The 22,652-nt window shown below is 33.5% G+C and overlaps 1 protein-coding gene across 1 annotated transcript; it reads left to right on the top strand.

Moving 5' to 3' along the window:
• The first annotated feature begins 1,101 nt into the window (after positions 1–1,101).
• Positions 1,102–21,984, top strand: LOC150098545 (heme-binding protein 2-like). The gene is made up of 5 exons (XM_090405534.1): positions 1,102–1,289; positions 10,811–10,894; positions 11,910–12,039; positions 15,765–15,930; positions 21,074–21,984. Exons 1-5 carry the CDS (start codon positions 1,257–1,259, stop codon positions 21,252–21,254), a joined length of 594 nt encoding a protein of 197 aa, XP_090261660.1. The 5' UTR covers positions 1,102–1,256; the 3' UTR covers positions 21,255–21,984.
• The last annotated feature ends 668 nt before the right edge of the window (positions 21,985–22,652 follow it).

Here is a 22,652-nt window from a genome sequence, read left to right as displayed (position 1 = left end):
TGGCACGTTTTGTACAGAATTTGGTCATACAAGTATTCAAACTTTTAAAATTTGAATATACTGTATATACAAAAGATTGTAACATGACCTATGCAAGTGTATATATTTGTACAAATGCATATAATATAAAGAGTCTATGTGAATAATAAAGTTTGACTAACTGATAAAAAGCCAAGTTCATGGCTTCACAGCGGGAGATTAAAATCATCTTCCACTTAAAACTTTTCGCACACATTTATATCAGAATGGGGTTGTTGAAACACCATCTACTCTGCAATTTAGCAAAAGCTAAGCTCAGATTTCAAATTCGTTGCCCAAATAAATTTTTATGTGCTGAATTCATAATACTTTTTATTTATGCGATGATTGATTTAATAAAAATAATGTTCAAAAAATTGAATAAATAAATTAATCCAATAAATTTTGAACTTGTCCCTTAATATATCACGAAAAGGTGATATAAACATCCTTCAAATTCAAATGAAAATGAGAAATATAAATTACCCTAGGAAGAATTTATGCAATAATATCAATCAGCAACTAATTATAACCGATCATTCATCATAAAACGAAATAGATAATTTCTTTTAAATCATGCGATGCTTTTTATAAATTTCATCATTTTGTCAATTTCTTCATGAAATAAAATGATATTTCTTTAGATAAGAATTTTTTTTTGTGAAATATAACTACATATTATAAAAACATCTCGAACGCATTTTGGAGAATCAAAACAGACCTGCTGTATCAACAAACTATAAGTGTGACCCTTCAATCTCATAATAATTTATAAAATTTGGTGATCGATACTTTCCATTCACATTTCCAAGTTATATTAAACATAATTTATTGACCTTCAAGGCCCTTTTAATCTCAAAGAAATCTAAAAATCACTGACAAAGTAAACATTTAATTCAGAAAAAAGTCACGTGATTTTATCCTTAAAAAAAAAAAAAAACTCCAATAATCTTTGTGAAGGATGCTAGCGAAAAACGAAGCAACTTACGATGACCTACATCAATCAACAGTTTACTATAAAGATGGACTTTGAAATCAGTGGCATTACTTAAAGGAATTCGTTAAAATAGTTGTGTGCGTCTGTGGGTGTGCGACCTTGATTACATGTCTCCATCGTAGCGTTATTAATCCCATCAAGACATATCAGAGAGGGTTGAGTAAACATACGTGTGTGCCTATCGTGAAATTTAAGTAAACTGAAGGTGTAAGTGCGAAATTGAGAAAATAAAGGTGACGATATGAATCTTCTGGGAATTACATGGTTCCTTTTGGTAAGTACTTCTCTCCTTATATACTTACTGATACAACATTAATGTTTCAGAATGTTTTAGAAGCCATTTTGATTACTCTAATACTATAGATAAGAATCATGCGATCTGAAGGAGAATATAATACATGGCTTCAATCATCATGGCCAGTGGCGGTTCGTGGCTTGACATCGTGGGGGTGCGTACATACACGCTGTAAGTACAGTGTATACGTGTTTGGATAAAATATGAAAATTATGGTAAAAAATTAAAAAAAAAAAACACGTGAAAAATATTGTTTATTATCGATAAAATTATACAGTTTAGTATAATTCAAAATTACTTAAAAATAAAATCAATTATCATAACCCCAATAATGTTCTAAAATAAAAACTATAACAAATGTAATGTAATGTTCTTTAATTGTAATGTTCAAATATTTAAAGAGACGGACTAAGCACGATAAGCACCACGAACACTCTACTACTCGCGCAAACTGCATATAAACAACAGTGGAACTGCGCGACGGACAGTGCCGCATTACGCTAATAGCTCCTATCTCACTATGACTTGTATATACTTGCACGCGTAACAATATGACACTGTGAAAATCACAGTGCCGCTAGCGTCCTTCGCCTTCCTAAGTGCTACAAGATGGATTTTTGTTTTTATTTTATATTTTATAGAAAATAAGAGAATTGTATAGGATTGATGATGATAAAATTAAACATTACAAGCAAATATAAATAAACGAATAAATATATTTATATATCGAGAAAAATTGGGATGCTGCAGTTCCGTAGTGCCTATGCACGAGCCGCCCCTAATCATAGCATTTATTTATTAAAACATTTCTTCCCTTTTGGTAGTACAAAACAGAAATAAATATTTTTATATGATAAATTATTATTTTTAAAATCTTTGCGACTTGTTCTTGGAACTCTTGTGTTTGTTACTCTAAAGTTGTTAGCAGCTGTTGTTATTCTTCATACACCTAAATACAGAAATCTGTGTTTGAAACGTATTATAATCAGTTGGTTCCATGTATAGATTGGAACCTCTAGTGTCAGGGGATGATTTTTTTTTTTTAATCTTATTCTTTCCTTCCATTCTTTTTTGTAGCAGCTCTTCAAAATTATTTTTAGATGATCAAGCCATTTCAAGCTGGAACGTACATGATTTTCTTCCATGCTTCCTGTTCCCAAACATTTTTTTCCCACGTTTCGTGTGCTCTTTGTTTTTCTCGCTAGCTACATTAACACAGTCATCTCTATTTTTCTATAATCTGTTTTTTTTTTTTCATTCTCCACGTCTCTGTTTGTGTATCCAAGATATGTGCAAAGCAAATAATCTGGAGCTTAAGCTTCCCAAAGCACATAACTCTAAAAACTATTGAGTCCCCGATTATATCTTCGTCAATATCTTTTGCAAACCATAATCGCTGAAAACTATCCATCCCAATATATCTAAAAGTATCACTCATCTTAGGATTACATTGTCTGATTCTACAGTATATGCAGATTTTTTTCTGATGTACAGTGGCGGTTCGTGGCTTGAAATCGTGGGGGGGGGGGGGGGGGTGCTGCAACTTTCGAAATATACATAGGCACTGTAAGTACAGTGTATACGTGTTTGGATAAAATATCAAAATTTTAGTAAAAATTAAAAAAAAAATTAAATATGAAAAATTATTGTTTGTTATCGATAAAATTATACAGTTTGGTATAATTTAAAATTATTTAAAAATAAAATCCATTATCATAACCCCAATAATGTTCTAAAATAGAAACTATAACAAATGTTAGGTCTTTAATTGTAATTGTAATGTCCCAATATTTAAAGAGACGGAGTAAACACGATAAGCACTACGAACACACTACTACTGGCGCAAACTGCATATAAACAACAGTGGAACTGTGCGACGGACAGTGCCGCATTACGCTAATAGCTCGCATCTCACTATGACTTGCATATGCTTGCGCGTGTAGCAATATGACACTGTGGAAATCACAGTGCCGCTAGCGTCCTTCGCCCTTCTGAGTGCTACAAGATGGATTTTTATTTATTTATTATTTTTTTAAACAAAATAAGAGAATTGCATAGGATTGTTGATGATAAAATTAAATATTACAAGCAAATATAAATGATTAATAAATATATTTATATATCGAGAAAAATTGGGGGCGGTGCTGCAGTTCCGCAGTGCCTATGTACGAGCCGCCCTTGCTGATATGTAAAGAAAGCTCTCGCTCTTTTTTTCTACTTAAACTGTGTTAATAATATTCACGCATCAATCCAATTTCTGTTCTAAAACTCTCTTGGCAAAAATCCTTTTCCAAGTATGAACGGTTACGAATTTAGAAATTTTGTTATCCCAATGTTTTTGATCATACATACATGCTTTTTCAAAACTCATCTGGAATTGTTTTCACTATAGACGAATTTTCCACTCCAGAAACTTCTGGTACTCAATCATTTCCCTAATATCAAAAATGAAATTTATTGTCGAACCTCTCCCAAAAGCAAACTGTTCTCAGGGTTGTTGGCATTGGGACGTCTTCAACAGAGAACAACAGAGGCCTATAACCAAAATGGTTATTAAAAAAGACTTACAAAGAAGAAGAAAAGAATATGATTCTCCATCTTATCTGTTCTTCTCATTATCAGTGCTATGACTGGCACAAGGTTTGCACATTCTTTCGCAGTGCCTTTTTGTTCTTCTAAGCATTTAATAAAAGAAAATAAACTAATTTTAATGCTTCTGAAAATAATTAAATACAGTCCATACTTAAGTTGTTAGTCAGCAATTAGAATTGAAGTTCAAGAATATGATTGTTTTTATATGTAAAATTGGATCTAAAAACAAGGGTGTATACACTGTGTTTATTCGTATTTAATCCACACATCAGTAATCTTACACTCATAAATAAACTCAGTACAAGTTTTAGTGCTTTTCACTAAATTGAAAAATTAATGTGACAAATCTTCCATGAAAAAGTATCGATGAAAAGATGAAAACTTCGAAAATAAACAGGGATATGGAAAACATAAACTTCATTCTCAGCGTAATACCTATAGATTAAGCAAAATATTTTATTTATTTAGGCACGCTTTTAATGTCGATATCACGTGTTCATTTTTCCTATTTTACTCAGAATTATAACAATACTATATAAATTCATTCAACTGGTTCATTACCATACCGAGCTATTTAATTTTATTTGATATCTTCATTAAAAGCGATATTTAATCAAATTAAACAACTAAAATATATAAAATAGTTGTCATTAATGTTAAGTCTTGTCACTTGCAAAGAATTTGCAACTTTGAATTCTCAGTCTTCAATGCCAATGTTAGCTCTATGGAAATGGTGTTTGCTTCTATAGCAGCCCTAAGTCACAGGAAGAAAGAAAGACCATTTCCGGTCATCGACTAGAGGGTATTTCCTTCCGGAAACTCGTTCATGCTCGTACAGAGACTGCTCGTAGTTATGTTAAACTAATGTAAGCTGTAAATGTTTATTTGACTGGAATTTTATTTAACTACAATCCCTTATTTTCATTTTCATCTACACTCAATAGTTATTGAAAGAACTCTTCCATGTTTACGTATATCATATGAACAACTTAACGAAAATAATGAATAAAACTAAATCGCATAAAATAAAAGACAGAAATGAAAATTAACAGGAAGGCGTGAATTCAGCGTAATATTTTTGAAATCCACAAAAAAAAAAAAAAAAAAAAAAAAAGGAAAGAAATTGAATAAACATGAATTGAATAAACATTGATAGATAAGATGCAGGAAGCCGGAAAAATTAAAAGCGTAAAAGAAGATAAGGAGATATAAATATTGTATCTATCGCATGAAAGAATAAAGGTATTTTATCTAATACGAAAAAAATGTGACAACCGAAAATCACGTAAGAAGGATGCAGTGTATTTACAAAGCGAAGGAAAGATTAATGATATGTGGAAGCATCACTGTTTATTGATATACAAAACTTAATTAATATACTTGATGGGATTATTATTATTATTATTATTATTATTATTATTATTATTATTATTATTACTGACCACCTTAAAAACCTGACATTTTTACTTTAAAATAAAAAAATAAATAAAATAAATGAATACAAAACGCCCTCTAGAATAAGCTTCATTTGAATGTACGGAATGAATCTTACACCTTTACCGGCTACTTCAAATTCATACTGTGATATTCGCAGCCTATTTTTTTCTTAAAGATATTTGATTAAACTCATTCACTCTATCAGTATATTCAACGAATATCAGGTTAAACATTGTAATAATTTAATGAATGCAACGTTAATTTAAATTACAATACGCTGTTCCTAATTAGATATTAATACTATTCATTCTGAATACAGTATATGCTCATTTGAGACGGAGATCTCTTTTAGTATTTGCACAATTTATATTATACAAATATTCATATAAATTAATTTATATTAATATTTGTGAGGACAGAATCACCTATCCTCACAAATTGTAAAAATACGAGGGCGGTCTGAAAAGTTCTCGAGCTCGACCATAGATGGCAAAACTATCGGCAAGTTTTTTTTTTCTCCTAAGTTGACACATCTGTCATAAGCATCCATCTGAAATTGCAACTCATTCTATCAAGTAGTTATTTTATACAGCTGTCTGAAACAAAAGTGTTGTCTGTATCTTGAAATGGATAAAACTGAATATTGTGTGGTTATAAAATTCTTTGTAAAAGAAGGTTTAACGCCAAAAGAAATTCATTCGAAGTTCCTAAACGTTTATGGGCACTCTTCTCCTTCGTTTACGACAATTAAGAAATGGGCTGCCGAGTTTAAAGGCTGGCGTACTAGCCTTGAAGATGATCCACGTGAAGGACGTCCAAAAAAGTGTAACAACACCAGAAATCATTGATCAAGTACACGATATGTTATCGGATGACCGGCGATTCAAAGTGAGTGAAATTGCTGAGACTATAGGCATCTCAAAAGAACGTGTAGGATATATTTTGCATGAAGAATTCCAAATGAAAAAACTTTGTGCAAGATGGGTGTCGCTCTTGTTCACAGCAGATCAAAAACGCGCTCGCATGAAAATCTCTGAATAGTGCTTTGAGCGTTTTAACAAGAATAAAGCTGACTTTGTACGTCGATTTATTACTATGAATGAGACTTGGATTCACTATTACACACCAGAATCCAAACACCAGTGAAAACAGTGGACAGAAACCGGTTTTTCAACGCCAAAGAAGACAAAGTCGGTTCCATCAGGAAGAAAGGTCATGGCATCGGTGTTTTCGGATTCTAAAGGCATTTTGTTTATTAATTATCTTGAAAATGGTAAAACAATAACAGGGGAATATTATTCCGATCTTTTAACCAGACTAGACGAAAAAATTCGTGAGAAAAGACCCGGTTTGCAGAAGACAAAAAAATCATCTTTCATCCGGACAATGCACCTGCCCACAAAAGTGTTTTGGCAATGGGCAAATTAAGGGATCTGCACAATGAATTGTTGGAACACCCACCCTATTCCCCAGATTTGGCTCTCTCTCTGACTTCTATCTCTTCCCAAAACTAAAACTCTTCCTCCCTGGTCAGCCTTTTTCTTCGAATCAAGAGGTGACTGCAGCTGCAGAAGGGTATTTTGCAGATCTTACTGAGGACCACTACAGGGACGGGATAATGGTGTTAGAGCATAGCTGGAATAAATGTGTTAGTTTTAAGGGAGATCATGTTGAAAAATAAAAATAATTTTGAAATTATAAATTCGTTTTTTCATTGTTAGACTGAGAACCTTTCAGATCACCCTGGTATTTATTAAAAGTTATTATTGTAGGGAATGCTTCCATGTTTTTAATGTTTGAAGAAACGTTTATCTCTAAACTTCCGTATTATTTCAACCAGACATTTCATCTGAAATACAAATTACAACCATATTATTCTTCATATATTGGCTGTCCTCTGTATTATCAAACGATTTAAGCGGTTTCAAATTACTGCCAGATATATGGAAGGGGTGGGCATAAATAAAGATATTTTAATATCGTTCACATTTATACTTCTTATTTAAAATAAATATATTAGTTATTATAAAAATTCTCTAATACTTGATTCTCCAGACCAAAGAAGTTGACGCAACTCTTTTAGCCCTAAGTGTTTGAAAATCAGCAGGAAGACAGTTCGTTAATCGCCATCGGTAACTGCGATTTTAAGACCTAGGGGAAAGAGTAAGGCAGAAAGATTTTGCCATGTCGTGATGATCCTGAACCATAACACATATTATTGCGAGTGCTATGGTAGATTTTTTGAGTAGGGTTAAAAAGCAAAGCTGAATTCGCTGGTTATTATTATTATTATTTTTTTATTATTATTATTTATTTTTATGTACGAGAAAGTATTTGTTATGCATAATTGTCTTCATATAATGTATGTAATTTATCTGAGAAATAATAAAATGTTAAAAAATAAAATAAAATAAAATAAAAATTATTATTATACAGGTATCTCTCCATGGAGTCAGAAGACTCATCGTGTGAGATCCATTACATAATACTATCGTATATCTTCTTAAGCTAATTCACTGATAAAGTACACACAATCACCTGTGGCAACCTATTCCACTTATTCACTACCCCCTCCAAGCAAAAATCCTAGTTCTAACACCCTTACTAACCACACCCGTACACTTATTATACACTAGTGACCCCTTTTTCCTCTTCCCTCTTACCATTGCACTGGAAAATGCTTTCAGTGTCAATCCTATAAAACCCTTTAATAACTTAAAACTTCTATCCTCTTTTTTGTCTATCATCTAATTATTATTATTAACATCTGACCTCCATGGGGTCAGAGACTCATCGTGAGAGGTGCATATTATCGCACACGAAACTCATCTAACCGTGCCTTAAACGGATTCAGTATGTTTACATTCACAACACACTCAGGCAAATGCATTCCACTGATCAGCCACTCTCTATGTAAAGAACCTATTCTTCACTCCTCTGCTCACATCCTCCTTATACAGTCTTCAGGGATGGCCTCTTGTTTTACTCCTCTCTCCAATTCTATGAAATCTAGTGGAAAAAAAAAACATATTAGGTTCTCCATATTCTCGTAGTTATCACAACAACACATTAATTGGATGAGTGCATTCTACATCCACATTTTCCTCGTGAGCAATGATCATTATCATTACTCACACACTGCTTCTTACTCTTTTTCCCTCTCATTTGATAGCAGTGCCAAAGTTAAGACTAGAAGTAAACAACTATGTTAATGGTGTTACTAATTCTTTCTCAAATTCTTATAACGCAATCCTCTTTCATTCCATTATTTTCACCTGTATTAAGTAGATAAAACGGCCGGTCAGCAACTTGACTATTTCTTCTATTTCTTTTTAGTGATGTCACATTCCTGCTGTCTGCATTTACCAACGTTATTGTCCTATAATTATTTTGCATTTTATTTGTTGCATCATCACTCGTCTACAGTAGTCGTCTCTTAAAATCCGATGTTGCTTTCTTTACTACTTTTCACTTTTATAGTTTGCTCTATGTGGTAATGTCTCACTTTGTCGCCCTTTTACTTATACTTCCTCAACATGTTTCTTTTTGGGTAGTTCCTACATAATGATTCCATTCAATCCATTCGAGTTATCCTTTTTACTTTGGAACTATGGCGGGACACTGTACGTTTCTCATTCCTTTGATTCTTTCTTGTGCACTATTTATATATTTTCCTTTAAGATCTTTTTGTCATGGGATCGCTTCAAATTAGGGTTTTACAAGTGCTCTAATAAGCAAAACCACCACATGCTAGGACGATAGAATGTTTGCTCTCCATCTGAAGAGAGGTTGGCCCACTTCATTTATGGTCACTTTACGGAAGATCTCTAATCCCCATTTGTTTTTCTATAAGCCAGCTGCGACTGTTGTGGTTGGTTTGGAATGCGGACAGAAGCAACTGTGAATCCAGTGTTATTATGTCCGTTTAAATTGTGTGTGTTCTATATAGTTTCCTGTTTTTGAAATTAAAACTTGAATATTTTCAATGGAAATTGAAAATAATATTTTCAGTTTACATTCAAAGGACTTTTCCTCCAAAAATATCTTGGCACACGAGACGGGAATCGAACTGGATCCTTTCGACCAAACTTTGTCTTCATCTGCGTAGGAGTCAGAACCCTAGTTGCAGGGGCGAATGCTGGTCTTGAAATTCACGCTTGCTCTTGTTATCATTCAGGGAGTGAGAGGTGGAATTGAAGTCTGATTAGCGGAATAATGAATTACTGACCATATAAAACTATATATTTAGAAATTTATGTACATTTAATCATACAAATACAGCATTTATTTTACAAATGATATTCTATCTTTTTCAATTTAGCTACTTGAATACAAATTCTACCCTATGGTTCTTCTTTATGAACTGGTCAATAACATCGTCATAAAAAGTTGGTTGTAACTTAATATTCCCAAGCAACGCGCACACTTGTAAAGGCTGGCTGAAGCTCACTGGCTAGAGTTACGTTGATTGCGTATGGCCTGTGTTTAAGCAACAGAGTGAGACGACGTGAAATGGCTATGCGCGTGCATGAAATCACAGTGCTGCTGCGAGGACCTGGAAGCTCCTACAATCGAGCAAGCCAAGGTAGCTTTGACTAGACGAGTAAGCATCGGCCTTCGATACACAACGCAAAGCTCAATTATTGCCGCGCAAGCTTAAGACGACTTCTGTCTACAAAAATAAAAGCCTAAATGGAATGCTTATAAATACATGCATTTATTAACAAATAAATATTACTTCTTTCTCAAGTAATGAGCTTGCGCAGCAAGCATGGAGTATTCGCCCCTGCCTAGTTGCTATAGTAATAGGACTCTAGTGTCCTATTACTATAGCAACTTATTATTTTTTTATTAATATTTTAATGTCAAGACTCACTGCGTTTGTACGAAGTGAGGTTTTGGACTTGTTCTTTTTATTCTGTTTCCGTGCTCTATCGTTTTCTATATGCAAACTTTGTGCAACTGGGATTTCACCTCAGAAAGTAATAGTTTAGATAAATTAATACATGGATTGATGGTTGGTTAACCTCATCCATCCCTTTAGGACGGGTAAGTCACCTAATGAGGGGTTCAAGACGAATTGTAATGCTGCTGGTTCGTCACTCCTTGCTGCATCACCTAAGGGCAATATTCATGACTGTAATCCGCGTGTGTTCACCGGCCGTTTTGCCTGTTCTAGGGGACGAGACCAGATAAAGATTCTCTCACGTCACTGACAGGAATCGAACCCAAGTCTTTCCGACCAAAAGCCGTCGTCTATACCGACTGAGTTACGAAGGCTCTAATACATAAGGCTAATATGAGACTGCGCGTATTACTATAATCTCAATTAATACATTTGAAATACCAAATTTAACTGTGAATCTATTCAATAAAGTGTAAGATGAAATGTATGGATTTATTATAATCTTAAAAGAATCCCAGAAACCAATTAGATTATTATATATTTAAGTCGTAAATTACTTTTATAGGTACTATGGAAAACAAATGCAGAAGAAAAATGTCAGCGCAACGGAGTTGCTTGTCCAGTTTACACTGTTGTCAACGCTTTCCAGGTATCAGGTATTTAATAAATAATTTAAGTATACTATATTATTTATATAAAATATAAATATATCTTATTTCAAAGCCCAATATATACTGTATTATTATTAATTATTATTATTAATAATATTATTAATATTAATATTAATATTAATATTACAATTATTATTAATTCTAGCATATATATTAAGCTGAAGGAACAGTTTTTATCTCTTTAAATTTTTAGACTATCATTGCTAAATCAGTGATTTAGTTTCATCATATCATGGCGTCCTTGAATAGAATAATAAATAAATAATAATAATAAATATGTTTTTTTGCTCTGCTTGATATCAGAATTAGGATATACTACATGACATTTAGATTTAAATTTGAAATTTAAATTGGCTGATCATAACTCTATAAGAATATTTTATTTTGATAGGCTGATATCTACAGATAGTAAAAAAAAACTTTCTTGTATATTTCCATATAGATACTGACTACAATTATCGAAAATTTCTTCTGACTAAGAAACAAAATGAGTTAAAAATGATCAAAGCTTTAAACTCATAAAAAATGATTCAGTTTATTTGAAACTTATAAAAAAAACTCTGAATCATTCATAAACTATTATACGGCTCTTAGCTGTCTACAGATCCACGCCACACACACACACACCGTCTAGGACGTAAAAGACTTTTACAGGACATCTTCAAATCAAAGTGACTTAGCTGATCCCATACGGAGAAGTTTGGGTTTTTCATCCTTCAAGCAAATCTGAAAACCACACGCAATCCCGAAACATAATGCAATGGTCTCGTATCCTTAACTGCTTCTTCCTCATTCCAAAACAACAACAAATCATCGATAAGCACTTTATAACTGCTCGAATAACAGTTCACAAACAGTGATTTTAATCCACACAAATAATGTGTCGTTAAAACATTTACTCGGAAAGGGTTGGTATTCTCATACCTACATTAACATATATTAAAATTGTAATATTTATTTATATCAAATTTTATTTATTTGTCTTTTATCTAGAATTATGAAGAACGAGATTATCCAGCCTTAAATTGGATAAGTAGTAATGCCAAAGCAAGATCAAGAAATGATGTTATTGTCAATTTAATTGAAAAGATGTATGAATATCTCGGTGGTAAAAATGAAGAAAGTGAGTTCTAAAATTGTGTTTTTTTTATCAACATTTTCAATTTAAAATTTAAGATATTGGTGTAAATTTAAATTCCAACATCTATTCATCTTTAATTAGTTTTCTATCCCAAATGATATTCCTATCTGAAACTGTACGAACTCGAGACTACCATGCATTATTGTGAAGTAAATCTTGAATTGAAAATATTCATGTTTAACAGTATTCGTCACAACGCTAATGTATCTGAATTTTTCAACTCTTGAGGGATAAATGATTTGATGCTTCTATAAAAAAAAAAAAAATTCTCATTTTTAATTTAGTGTCTAACACAAAAATAACTTTATGCTTTTAAAAATATAAATAAACATTGGTGAATCAGTACAGTTTTAGTCCATCCATCTATTTGTTGGACATCAACAAATGCCGTGTAGTCACTCAGATGCTCGGTGATGTTCTACACTAGTCCTCGCCATGTGGTCCTGTTGTATGCTTTTCTGGAGGCTTCAACCCTCTGAAGATCACTCACTCAAGACACACCATCCAATCATCTCGTTGACAGCCTACCCTTTATTCCTTTTCCAGGAACTTTATCTTCTATTACTGTTTTGAGAAATCCTCCTTCCAATCTTTTAATGTGTCCAAAGTATTTCAACTTTATTTTCTGTCAATATCCTTAAGGAACGTTTCAATATATGTGTGTGTGTGTGTGTGTGTGTGTGTGTGTGTGTGTGTGTGTGTGTGTGTGTGTGTGTGGTGTGTGTGTGTGTGTGTGTGTGTGTGTGTGTGTGTGTGTGTGTGTGTGTGTGTGTGTGTGTGTGTGTGTGTGCGTGCGTGTGTTAAAGATACCAAGCTATTTTAAATATAAACCTGTTTTTTTACTCCATTTCCCAAGTAAGCAAACAGACAAATAAGTCAAGTTTGCGCCTGCAAGTGTTGTAAGTCTAGCTGACCCTGCAGGTAGTGCAAGTCAGGGCAACTCGTCGTAAAGGTAGAATAAGCTCTGATCACTATTCTTAATATTTATCCTTAATGCAAAGCACATCTCCTGGAGGAGATGTATGATGCTATGTATTAAAGGCAAGGAGCCACTACCCAGATCGGTTTCGACCTTTATTGAGGTCTCGTCAGTGGGAGCCAGGCTAAGAAATACTAAGTTTTAAGTAATACAGAGCTTATAAATATTTTTTACCAAAACAAGTTACCATAAGGTGCTTTGACCTTATTAAATAAAAATCTCAGGATGAGAGATAGATGTAGAGAGTTTTTTTTACCTTGGATATAATATATGTTAAAGATACCAAGCTATTTTAAATATATATATATATATATATATATATATATATATATATATATATATATATATATATATATATATATATATATATATATATATATATATATATATATATATATATATATAAAATATGTATATGTAGAAATATTTTTACCTTGGGTGTATTATACGTTTAAGATACCAATAAATTTTATGCTTGGTTTAATCCTTATCTCAAGTAAGCAAAAACATAGTTTTGCGCGTGAAATATATTCACATCTGAGCTACTTGTATATAGAGGCTGATGACTTCATATCACTCGCTTTAGTATCTATCCCATAACGCAAAGCACACACACCACCTTTCAGGCGTGTATAATGCAAAATATCCCGAGTCTGGCTCCCAATGAAGAAACTTTAATAAAGGTTGAAACTGGTCTGAGTAGTGGCCCTTCCCATTATGCATTGCATTACACGCCTAAAAGAGGTGTGCTTTGCATTATGAGATACATTCTAAGGCAAGTGATATGAAGTCATCAGCCTCTATATACAAAATTTTTATTTTCAAAAAAGTTATTGGTGTAACAAGATAATGATCTACAAACAATGATCCTTTGTTTAGCAGTTGTGAATCATAAGAGTTCAAGAGACCATCTGTCCATCCAACCTAAAACAAAACAAAACAAAAAAAAATAAACAAATCTTGGCTATTATCACGATTCTGAATGATTTAGTCCAAGTGTCATCGTGTTTGATAAACAACTGAACTTTGGAAATTTTCAACTAAAATCAGATGGCACAGATTCATATAGCCAGTTTAAGATACCATGATTCTTGATGACAATTATGTATATGGACATAATTGCCATCAAGAATTTTAGTTTTTAAATTATCCAGGCAAAAAGAGGAGCGTATCTTTTAATGTTATTCCCAAGAGTCACAGAATCGTCTCATATTTTCTACAAGCATTTCTTAACACTGCACTCCCGGTACACAAAAAAAAAAAAAAAAAAAAAAAATAATAATGAAATTGTAAATGCCTCCTGTTCTATGATGATTGATCACATATGAACATACTGATGCGTTTAAATTTCGAAATTATGATAACTAAGATTAAAACAGTTCTGTGAACAGTTTTAATATGTTAGCAAAGTTTTACGGTGTTGTAATCTTGGACGAATTCAACTCTTGGCAGACGTATTTTAGCAGAGACATTCAGGGTGACCCCTTTATCTTCAATCTACTGTAATGATATCGAAGGATTAGTGATTTCATACGGTGTTCCAACTATGCTCGATGATTTTTTGTTGTTACTTTGAGTTACAATTTATTGGATTACATAATCTCTCGTAGGTTGTTACGATGACGACTTTGGTTAAACTTCTTCTTCCTCTTTTGGGTCGACCTTTTTTAAATGATGCAACCGCACTCTCGCGATCCCAATCGACTTGTCGCAGAGCCTGACGTTGTGGGCCAGTTTGCCTGTTCTGAGGGAGAAGAAAAAGCCGAGTTTCTGGATGAAGAAACTCTCACCACCGTATGAGACTGGTTTACTTACCTTTAGTTGAGAGAAACCAGACATGCGGAGGCCAATTTTTTATTTAAAAAACAAAAAATGTATGTGATTCTGTCCACAAAAAGTTCTATATCTCTTTTCTATTAGTGCTATGGTTTAGTTAAGAGTTTAGATAATTCGGAATCCCTTCTCTTGATATCAAACATGGACCATTTTCAAGGACCCCAATAACAATAACGCTCATCTACCATCTAGAAACATTCACAAATATTCCTGCTCACGATGAAACGCAAAAACACATCATGTTGTTTGGAGAGCGATCCTCTATCCCAGGGTTTCTCAAACTGTGTTCCGCGGAAAGTGAATAAGTGTTTCATGACAAATTATCAAACTTAATGAGACTGGAATGGCTTTAGATGCTGCAACAAGTTCAAACATGTTGGAAAATCAGGTACTCTTCATTTTGCTTGTGGATTGTGCTATTAAGGCCAGCGCGCGCTGGCTTTGACTCAACCGTCCGGTTGTGGACACCTCCAAGCCCGTGAAGTACGGAGCTATCTATTCTAGGAAACTTGCGGTCACAAGCAAGGTCAATGCGATTCGATGCGGACCGGCACGCCTGTAGTGTGCGCCGTCGCATTTTTGCGATGCTATACATCCTGCTGCGGAGATAGTGTGCGCTTAGCTTTACATTGAATACGAGACCGATGATACTCGACTCTAACCAAGGTGTTCCGTTAAAATTTCAGGATTTGAAGTGTTCCGTCGTAGGAAAAATTTGGGTAAACGCTGTTCTATCCAATGGTCCACCCAAGCAGTGAAAAATTTTGTCAGATGTGGAAGATATATATCTTTTGAAGATATGATGTTACTGTAAAGAAATACTTTATTTTTATTTTTTTATTTATTTATTGTCCGAAGAAATGAACTATTAATTCTCTATTTTCTTTAACAGACCAACAAATTAGTATGATGGTTCCAGTTAGAACGAAGAAGATTCGAGGCAATAACGATAATAATTATACTTTATCAATTCTCATTCCTCACACCACGGATCCACCTCAACCTTCAGATCCAGAAGTATTTCTTCGAAGGGAACCACCTACTCGATATGTTGTAAGGTAAGAAAAATACTCATTTAAAAACTAGAATACTAATTGGCACATTAAAGACAATGCGTGCAGGTGAGATTACAGTCCTGCTTATTGAATACCTAAAGTGGCTTTTAAAAGCCCCATGTCTGCTTTCTAAATAAGGTCCACCCAGTGGTGTAGCTAGAGCTTTTGCCGCCCCTCTCAATACACACCAAAAATACTACAAAAAGTCAAACCATGTATAGGGAAATAAATTAAAACACTATGTTTATTTTTGAAGTAAAACCTTAATTTCAACAATCTAAAATGTTATTTTTCTTGCTTTTCTGTTAACAAAATCGTCGATGACATCTTCAAAGTCTATTTCATAGTAATGTAGGTAATTCATAATCAATTTTAATTTAGAAAAACTCCTATCACAACTAGCAACATTTACAGCAATGGTGAGGAAAATTCGCAGTAGTATGACGATATTTAGAAATGAGTTTTCAAAACTGTTTTAGAATTAATTGCAAAAGTTCAAAAAAAGTTCAAAGTGCCGCCCGGGGAGGATCGCTCCCTCCGCTCCTCCCTAGCTACGCTTCTGGACCTGTTGTTCCAATTGTAGACCTGTGGTATAATTACTAATGTATCTAACCTTATGTGGGTGGGGAAAAGTTAGGAGTAAGAAGCAGTTAGTTGAAAAAGCATTGTAATGGTCCTCTTATATATGATGGAAGAAGCATGTTGAATAAACTTTGATCAAAAATTTAATATGAAAATTATGACCAATATTAATCTATACCAATCAAAAAGTGCGGCATCGTTGCTGCTGAGTGCCCTACGAAGTTGCTAATGGATAGCAGACGTTGCATATCTTTCTATTTTTATTTATTAATTTATTTTATGTGCATCGCACAACGATACTAATATACGATAGGTATGCGATATTATAGTATACTGTAGAAACGAATTACAGAAATCGGTTGAACAATGAGACTTGTTGTGGATATCTACTACATCTTACTTTCTTTTTTTCCTCCTTTACAACATCCATTTGGTCCAGTTGTGTGGGTGTCAAAAGACAATGAACAACATAGAAGAAAACTGTGTTGAGCGATTCAACGTGCATAGGACAACTCCCCCCCCCCCTAAAGTTCCACTCAATTTTTGCCTGATAACGCTGCACTCATATTTTTATATGAGTGCAGCGTTATCAGGAAACATTAAGTAATATTAGAAACATCTATATTCAAAATTTATTGAAATCGGTTAAATGATGACGCATATCTCGCGAATAATCTTCCTTTCGTTTTAGTCGAATTAGGTCAAATTTTTCACAGAAATGTAGGCAATGATAGAAATGGCTAGCTACATTCCAAATTTAAAACAAATCTTCTGAGTGATACGATCTCGATCGATGTTTGCAAGGAAGAATTCTCCCAAATTTTCCTTTCAATTTATTCCGATTAAAAATTGAATTTTTCAGGGGATATTCTGACCTAAGAAACAACTGTATAATTTTGTCTGTAAGTCACAACTTACAGACAAAAAATACTATTCGTGGGCGGCAGAGTGTAAATGTTGCTATAAATTAAAGATGCTTAGAAATTATATACTTGGTTTAATGCTTGATCCAAGTGAAAGCAAACAAAGTTTGCGCCTGAAGTATTTTCAGGACAGGGCAATTATCTTAAGTATCCCATAATGCAAAGCACATATATTTACAGACATGTATAATGCTATGCATTATGGGAAAGGTCACTACCAAGATGAGTCTCGACCTTTATATAGGTGAAGCGGGCTCTAAAAATTAGGCGATCCCGAAAGATCGCCCATCTCAGCGTTGTTCCACTCAGTGACAGGCTCACCCCCGTCACCGAGAAGAACTTCTCAGCATTGGCTGTACCGAGTGGCAGAGCTCACCCCACCACCAAGCAGAGCCATAATCTCAGCGGTGGCCCCACTCAGAGACAGGCAAAAACCTACCCCCAAGGAGGGCCTCTCAAAGCCTAACCCGCGGTTTTAACCCTATTTGGGGTCTCTTCAGTGGGAGCCAGACTCAGAGGTGATACGGAGGTTGAAGTAATACAGAAATCATATTTCCATTTCCGAGTAACCAAAAGGTGTTACAATTCATTATTAAAATACTCTAGATTAGAGGTAGTTGCTGGAAGTTTTTCCACTTGGTTATAATATAAATTAAAGATGCCAAGAAATTATATTCTTGGTTTAATCCTTTATCCAAGTGTAAGTAAACAAAGTTTGAGCCTGTTGTATTTTCAGGTTGCTACTGATCAGCATTAGTGTGTATAGATGGAGGATTAAGTAATGTTGCATTATTATTATTATTATTATTATTATTATTATTATTATTATTATTATTATTATTATTATTATTATTATTATTATACAACAAACGATGTATTTTCCACCCATAACAAAACAGGAACTGAAAGAAGCAATCCTATAACTAAAACCAAAGACCACTCCAGGAATAGACAAAATAAGATTCACAGACCTTATAACACACTTTGAACAAATAAATCCAATACTTTTGAAACTCGTGAATATAATATTCGTCACAGGCATTGTTCTACAACAACTAAAAACTGCAGTAATTACGCCAACAAACACGGCAAAAGAAACGATACTCAGAACTACAGACCAATGGTTACACTACCAGTAATATCAAAAATTCTAGAAAAAATAACACACACCAGACTACAGAACTATTTACAGAAGTACAACATCATTTCACAAAACCAATACGGCTCTCAGAAAACAAAAAGCACCATTACTTTATTAGAAGATATCGCCGACACAATAAACAAAGCTCTCGACAAAAACAAGTACGCCATCCTTATACTGCTGGACCAAACCAAAGCACACACTTCAACATGACATACTACTCACCAAACTATACTCAATAGGTATAAGAGGAACACTGCATACATGGTTCAAGAACTACCTCTCAAACAGAACACAAGTAATAAAAATAGGTACAAGTCACAGTCGGAGTATACAAGTAAAACACGGTGTACCTCAAGATGCCATATTATCATCCACTCTATTCAACATATACATTAACGATGTTCATAACATATCCATAAGAAGTCAAATATTTCAATACGCAGATGACACTGCACTACTAGCAATCCACATAGACATTAACACAGCTCTCTGCAAAGCACAACGAGACCTAAACGAAATCACGACGTACTTCCACCAAAACGCAATTCTAATCAACGGCACCAAAACACAGATGTTGATAATACACAACCCAAGAATCATACGCCCTGCATCACTATCGATACATTGTCACACACACAGCTGCATTAACAACAAAAATACCTGCCAATGTTCCGAAATCAAACCTGTAACATACGCAAAATACCTCGGTCTCTATATAGATTCCCACCTTAAATGGACAAAACATATAGAATACCTACACACCAAACTCCGGATCATCGCAGCAAAACTCTCTTCCAAGTTAAAGATATTATTCCACCCTACATAAAAAAACTCCTATATCACGGTATCTGCGAATCCCTACTCAGATACGGAATAACAGTCTATGCAAATATATCAAACAGCCACCTAACAAAATTAGAAACACTACACAGGAAAATCGTGTCAACAGTGATCTGGACACCTTACACGCAACAACCAACATCTGACAAGCACATGGCGATACACAGAATTCTGAGCATTAAAAACCTGAAACACTACATGACATTAACAAGGAATTACTTCAACATCACCTATCGAAACAACAGAGACACACATCGTATAACACGACCTACAACAACTCTCTACATCCCCACATCCTTCAATAATTCATACGGTTCTTTTCTGAGATCACATCAGATACCCACGCAACTCAACAACCTACCAAGAAAGTTAAAACACGTAGATAACTACAGAACATTAAAAAACGAACTCTGGAAAATATACCAACAAAGTTAAGATACCATTAACACTAATATACACATCACAAATCATTAGCATCCAATGCCTACATCCCATACATTAACAGTAGCAACAACACAAATAGTGAAGGCTAAATCCCACTCTCTTCATAAAAGCTAACCCAAGCTTCGAAGTAGGTGGGATAAACTTGCGTCACTCATCTATAAGTAATCCTTATAAGCAAATGCAGAAATTTGTATGTATAATCACTCTTTCTCAAACTTTAAAAAAATAAAATAAAAATAAAATAAAAAAAAAATGAGCCTGTGTAGCTCAGTGGATGTGGCTTTTGCAACCACGGCGCTTGGCCGCACGAAGGAAGACTTGGTTTCGAGTCTAGTCAGCGACTAGAGGAAATTTTTCTAAGCCTTTTTTCGACCGGTTCCCCACTTAGTCGATCTCTGGCACGGGCAAGCAGGTTTTTCCTCCCGGAAACTCGGGTTTTTCGTCCTGTAAACTCAAGAAAATCGACCGTAGAACCCACATTATTTCAGACATTAAATATATTGTGTTAGGGAGAGGGACCACGAGATGGCGTCACATTTTAGCCGTCTCTCTTCACCGAGTACCGCTTAATTAGTGATAGCCTTGGGCCATCTATCTCTGATTGGTACCAGTGGAGATTGAACTGCCCACTCAGTCTCCAAAAGTTAGATAGGGCTAAATGGCCTCGCCTACTCCCCGTATACGGGAATAAAAAGGCGTTAGCTGATTTTTATTTTATTTTATAAAATAAAAAAATAAAAAATTATACAAAAAATTGTATAATAAGGTGGACGGTAGATGGCGTTGATGGAGATGATTCGTAATAGAGGTTCGGTGTAATGGTTGAGACAGTTGTAGGTGTCCTCCCGCGATGAATCTTCGGACTCCTTGGAGGTGTCAGGAATAATAATAATAATAATAATAATAATAATAATAATAATAAGTACAATTTTCTGTGTTTGAAGAGATCAGTTAAAATGAACTAGCGCAAAGCTAGTTCGATGTCAAGTGTCAATTTTATTATTTATTGATTTATCTTTGGTTCAAATCATTTTTTTTTAGTATTTTAGTTGTTATTAACTCCACTGAAAAAAAAAAAAATATATATATATATATATATATTTAAGTTGGGGAACTAGTTCGTTAACTATTTTGCTCATTACAATCTAATTTATGTTCTTTTATTCATTTTTTGCTATTTATTTTTGTTTTATTTTTCTTATTTATTTTTCAGGAAATTTGGTGGTCACATAAGAAACGAATCCGAATGGGATCAACAAGCTCAGATCCTGGCAACTGATATAACTAATGATTCGAGAGTAAACACTCACTTCTACTATTGGTGTGTTTATGATTCTCCTTGGGAAGAAAACGAAAGACTAAATGAAGTCTGGATGGTGAAAACGCTTCCATAAAATTGAAAAAAATAAGTGATTATTTTCATAACAAACAGAGAGTTCTTTTGGCATAACCTATATTGTATCATATGGAATAAGCGACTCTAACTTTCTTTCAATTTTTTAAAATTCAATTTCAATTTTCTTAGTATTGTTGCTACTCAATGACTTTCTTCTCCAATTATAAAATGTCTTATATTCAGATGTTTTGCACATCATATTACTAGGGACTAGCTGAATGCAAAATCACATAAGATGAATCCATGCAAAATGATTTTTAAAAGCATTGCTCTATACAGATTCGTGAATCCAGTTGAATACAAATTAATTAACACAAGATTATTAAACAGGAAAGATTTGTAAGGAAAGTGAGGAAAAAATGAAGCAGTGATAGTGATTATTGTTTATCCAGATGGACAAATAAAATACGCACAAATAAAACGAAATACAATAAATAAAATAAAATTAAACCGTAATTATTGTTTATGTTAATCCAGATGGACAAAATACGCCACTTATTATAATTAAATGGAATTAGTATTTTGGTGAACAAGAATTATGACAATTTCCATAAATTAGCCCATCGAATTCAGTTCATAGCTGTTGTCATAAAGAATATTTTGATGAATTAGTATTATGTTCATCACTTGTATCAAAATTCATCTTATTAAACTAAATATAACATTATTATTAGTATGTAATGTATCATGATATGATATGTGAATAAACATACTAAATATAAATCACATGAGTAGTAATTATTTATTTTGATCCCAATTAAATTAGTGATGAAATTACATTTATTTAACTGGAAAAACATTAAAAGAAAATTATTATAATATCATACGTCATTATATCTGCAGTTTATTTCAGTTAGATTTCTGCCGTTGAAGTGAGGATATTACTAGTGACTTCCACAACTGAAACAAAAAATAAAATTAAAAAACAAAAAAAGAGTATTTATGGGAAAAAAAAGAGGACTTAAAAAGTTTTTTAACTTGGGTATATTATGTATTCAAGATACCAAGTAATTTTATATAAACTTGGTTTTTAATCCTATTTGGGAAATAGAATTAAAAAACGAGTTTATATAAAATTACTTGGTATCTTGAATACAAAAAGAGGACCGTTGAAGGTTTCAAAACTGCATAAACAACATACTAATTTTCATTTAAAATTCATTGAGTTGAATAGCATTACATCAGTTATGATGCTTCACCAAATGGGTGGGTGGGTGTGGGAGTTTAATTTGCTGCTTATCTGAATATCGTCATTTTATTTCATTCCTATTGTGTCAATTTATCTTTATTGAGAAGGTAAAGCTAAGAACTTCTATATTTATTAATAACAATTAATTATTATTTTGTGGTGTTTGCACACCATGGTGCTTGACCGCACGAAGGAAGACTTTGGTTT

This window comes from Typopeltis vanoorti, chromosome 15 (genome assembly GCF_054136105.1).
Source record: "Typopeltis vanoorti isolate ZY-2024b chromosome 15, IOZ_Tvanoo_1.0, whole genome shotgun sequence".
Lineage (NCBI taxonomy): Eukaryota > Metazoa > Arthropoda > Arachnida > Uropygi > Thelyphonidae > Typopeltis > Typopeltis vanoorti.
The sequence above is the reverse complement of the archived record's forward strand: the minus strand, read 5'-3'. Positions and strand labels throughout refer to the sequence as shown.

What these genes read in the sequence shown, in the direction of transcription:
- LOC150098545 (XM_090405534.1), top strand. Translation starts at nt 1,257, where the DNA reads ATGAATCTTCTGGGAATTACATGGTTCCTTTTG. An exon ending in CGGTGGTAAAAATGAAGAAA is followed by an intron (nt 12,040 to 15,764) that starts GTGAGTTCTAAA and finishes TTTCTTTAACAG; the next exon opens with ACCAACAAATTAGTATGATG. An exon ending in CCTACTCGATATGTTGTAAG is followed by an intron (nt 15,931 to 21,073) that starts GTAAGAAAAATA and finishes TTTATTTTTCAG; the next exon opens with GAAATTTGGTGGTCACATAA.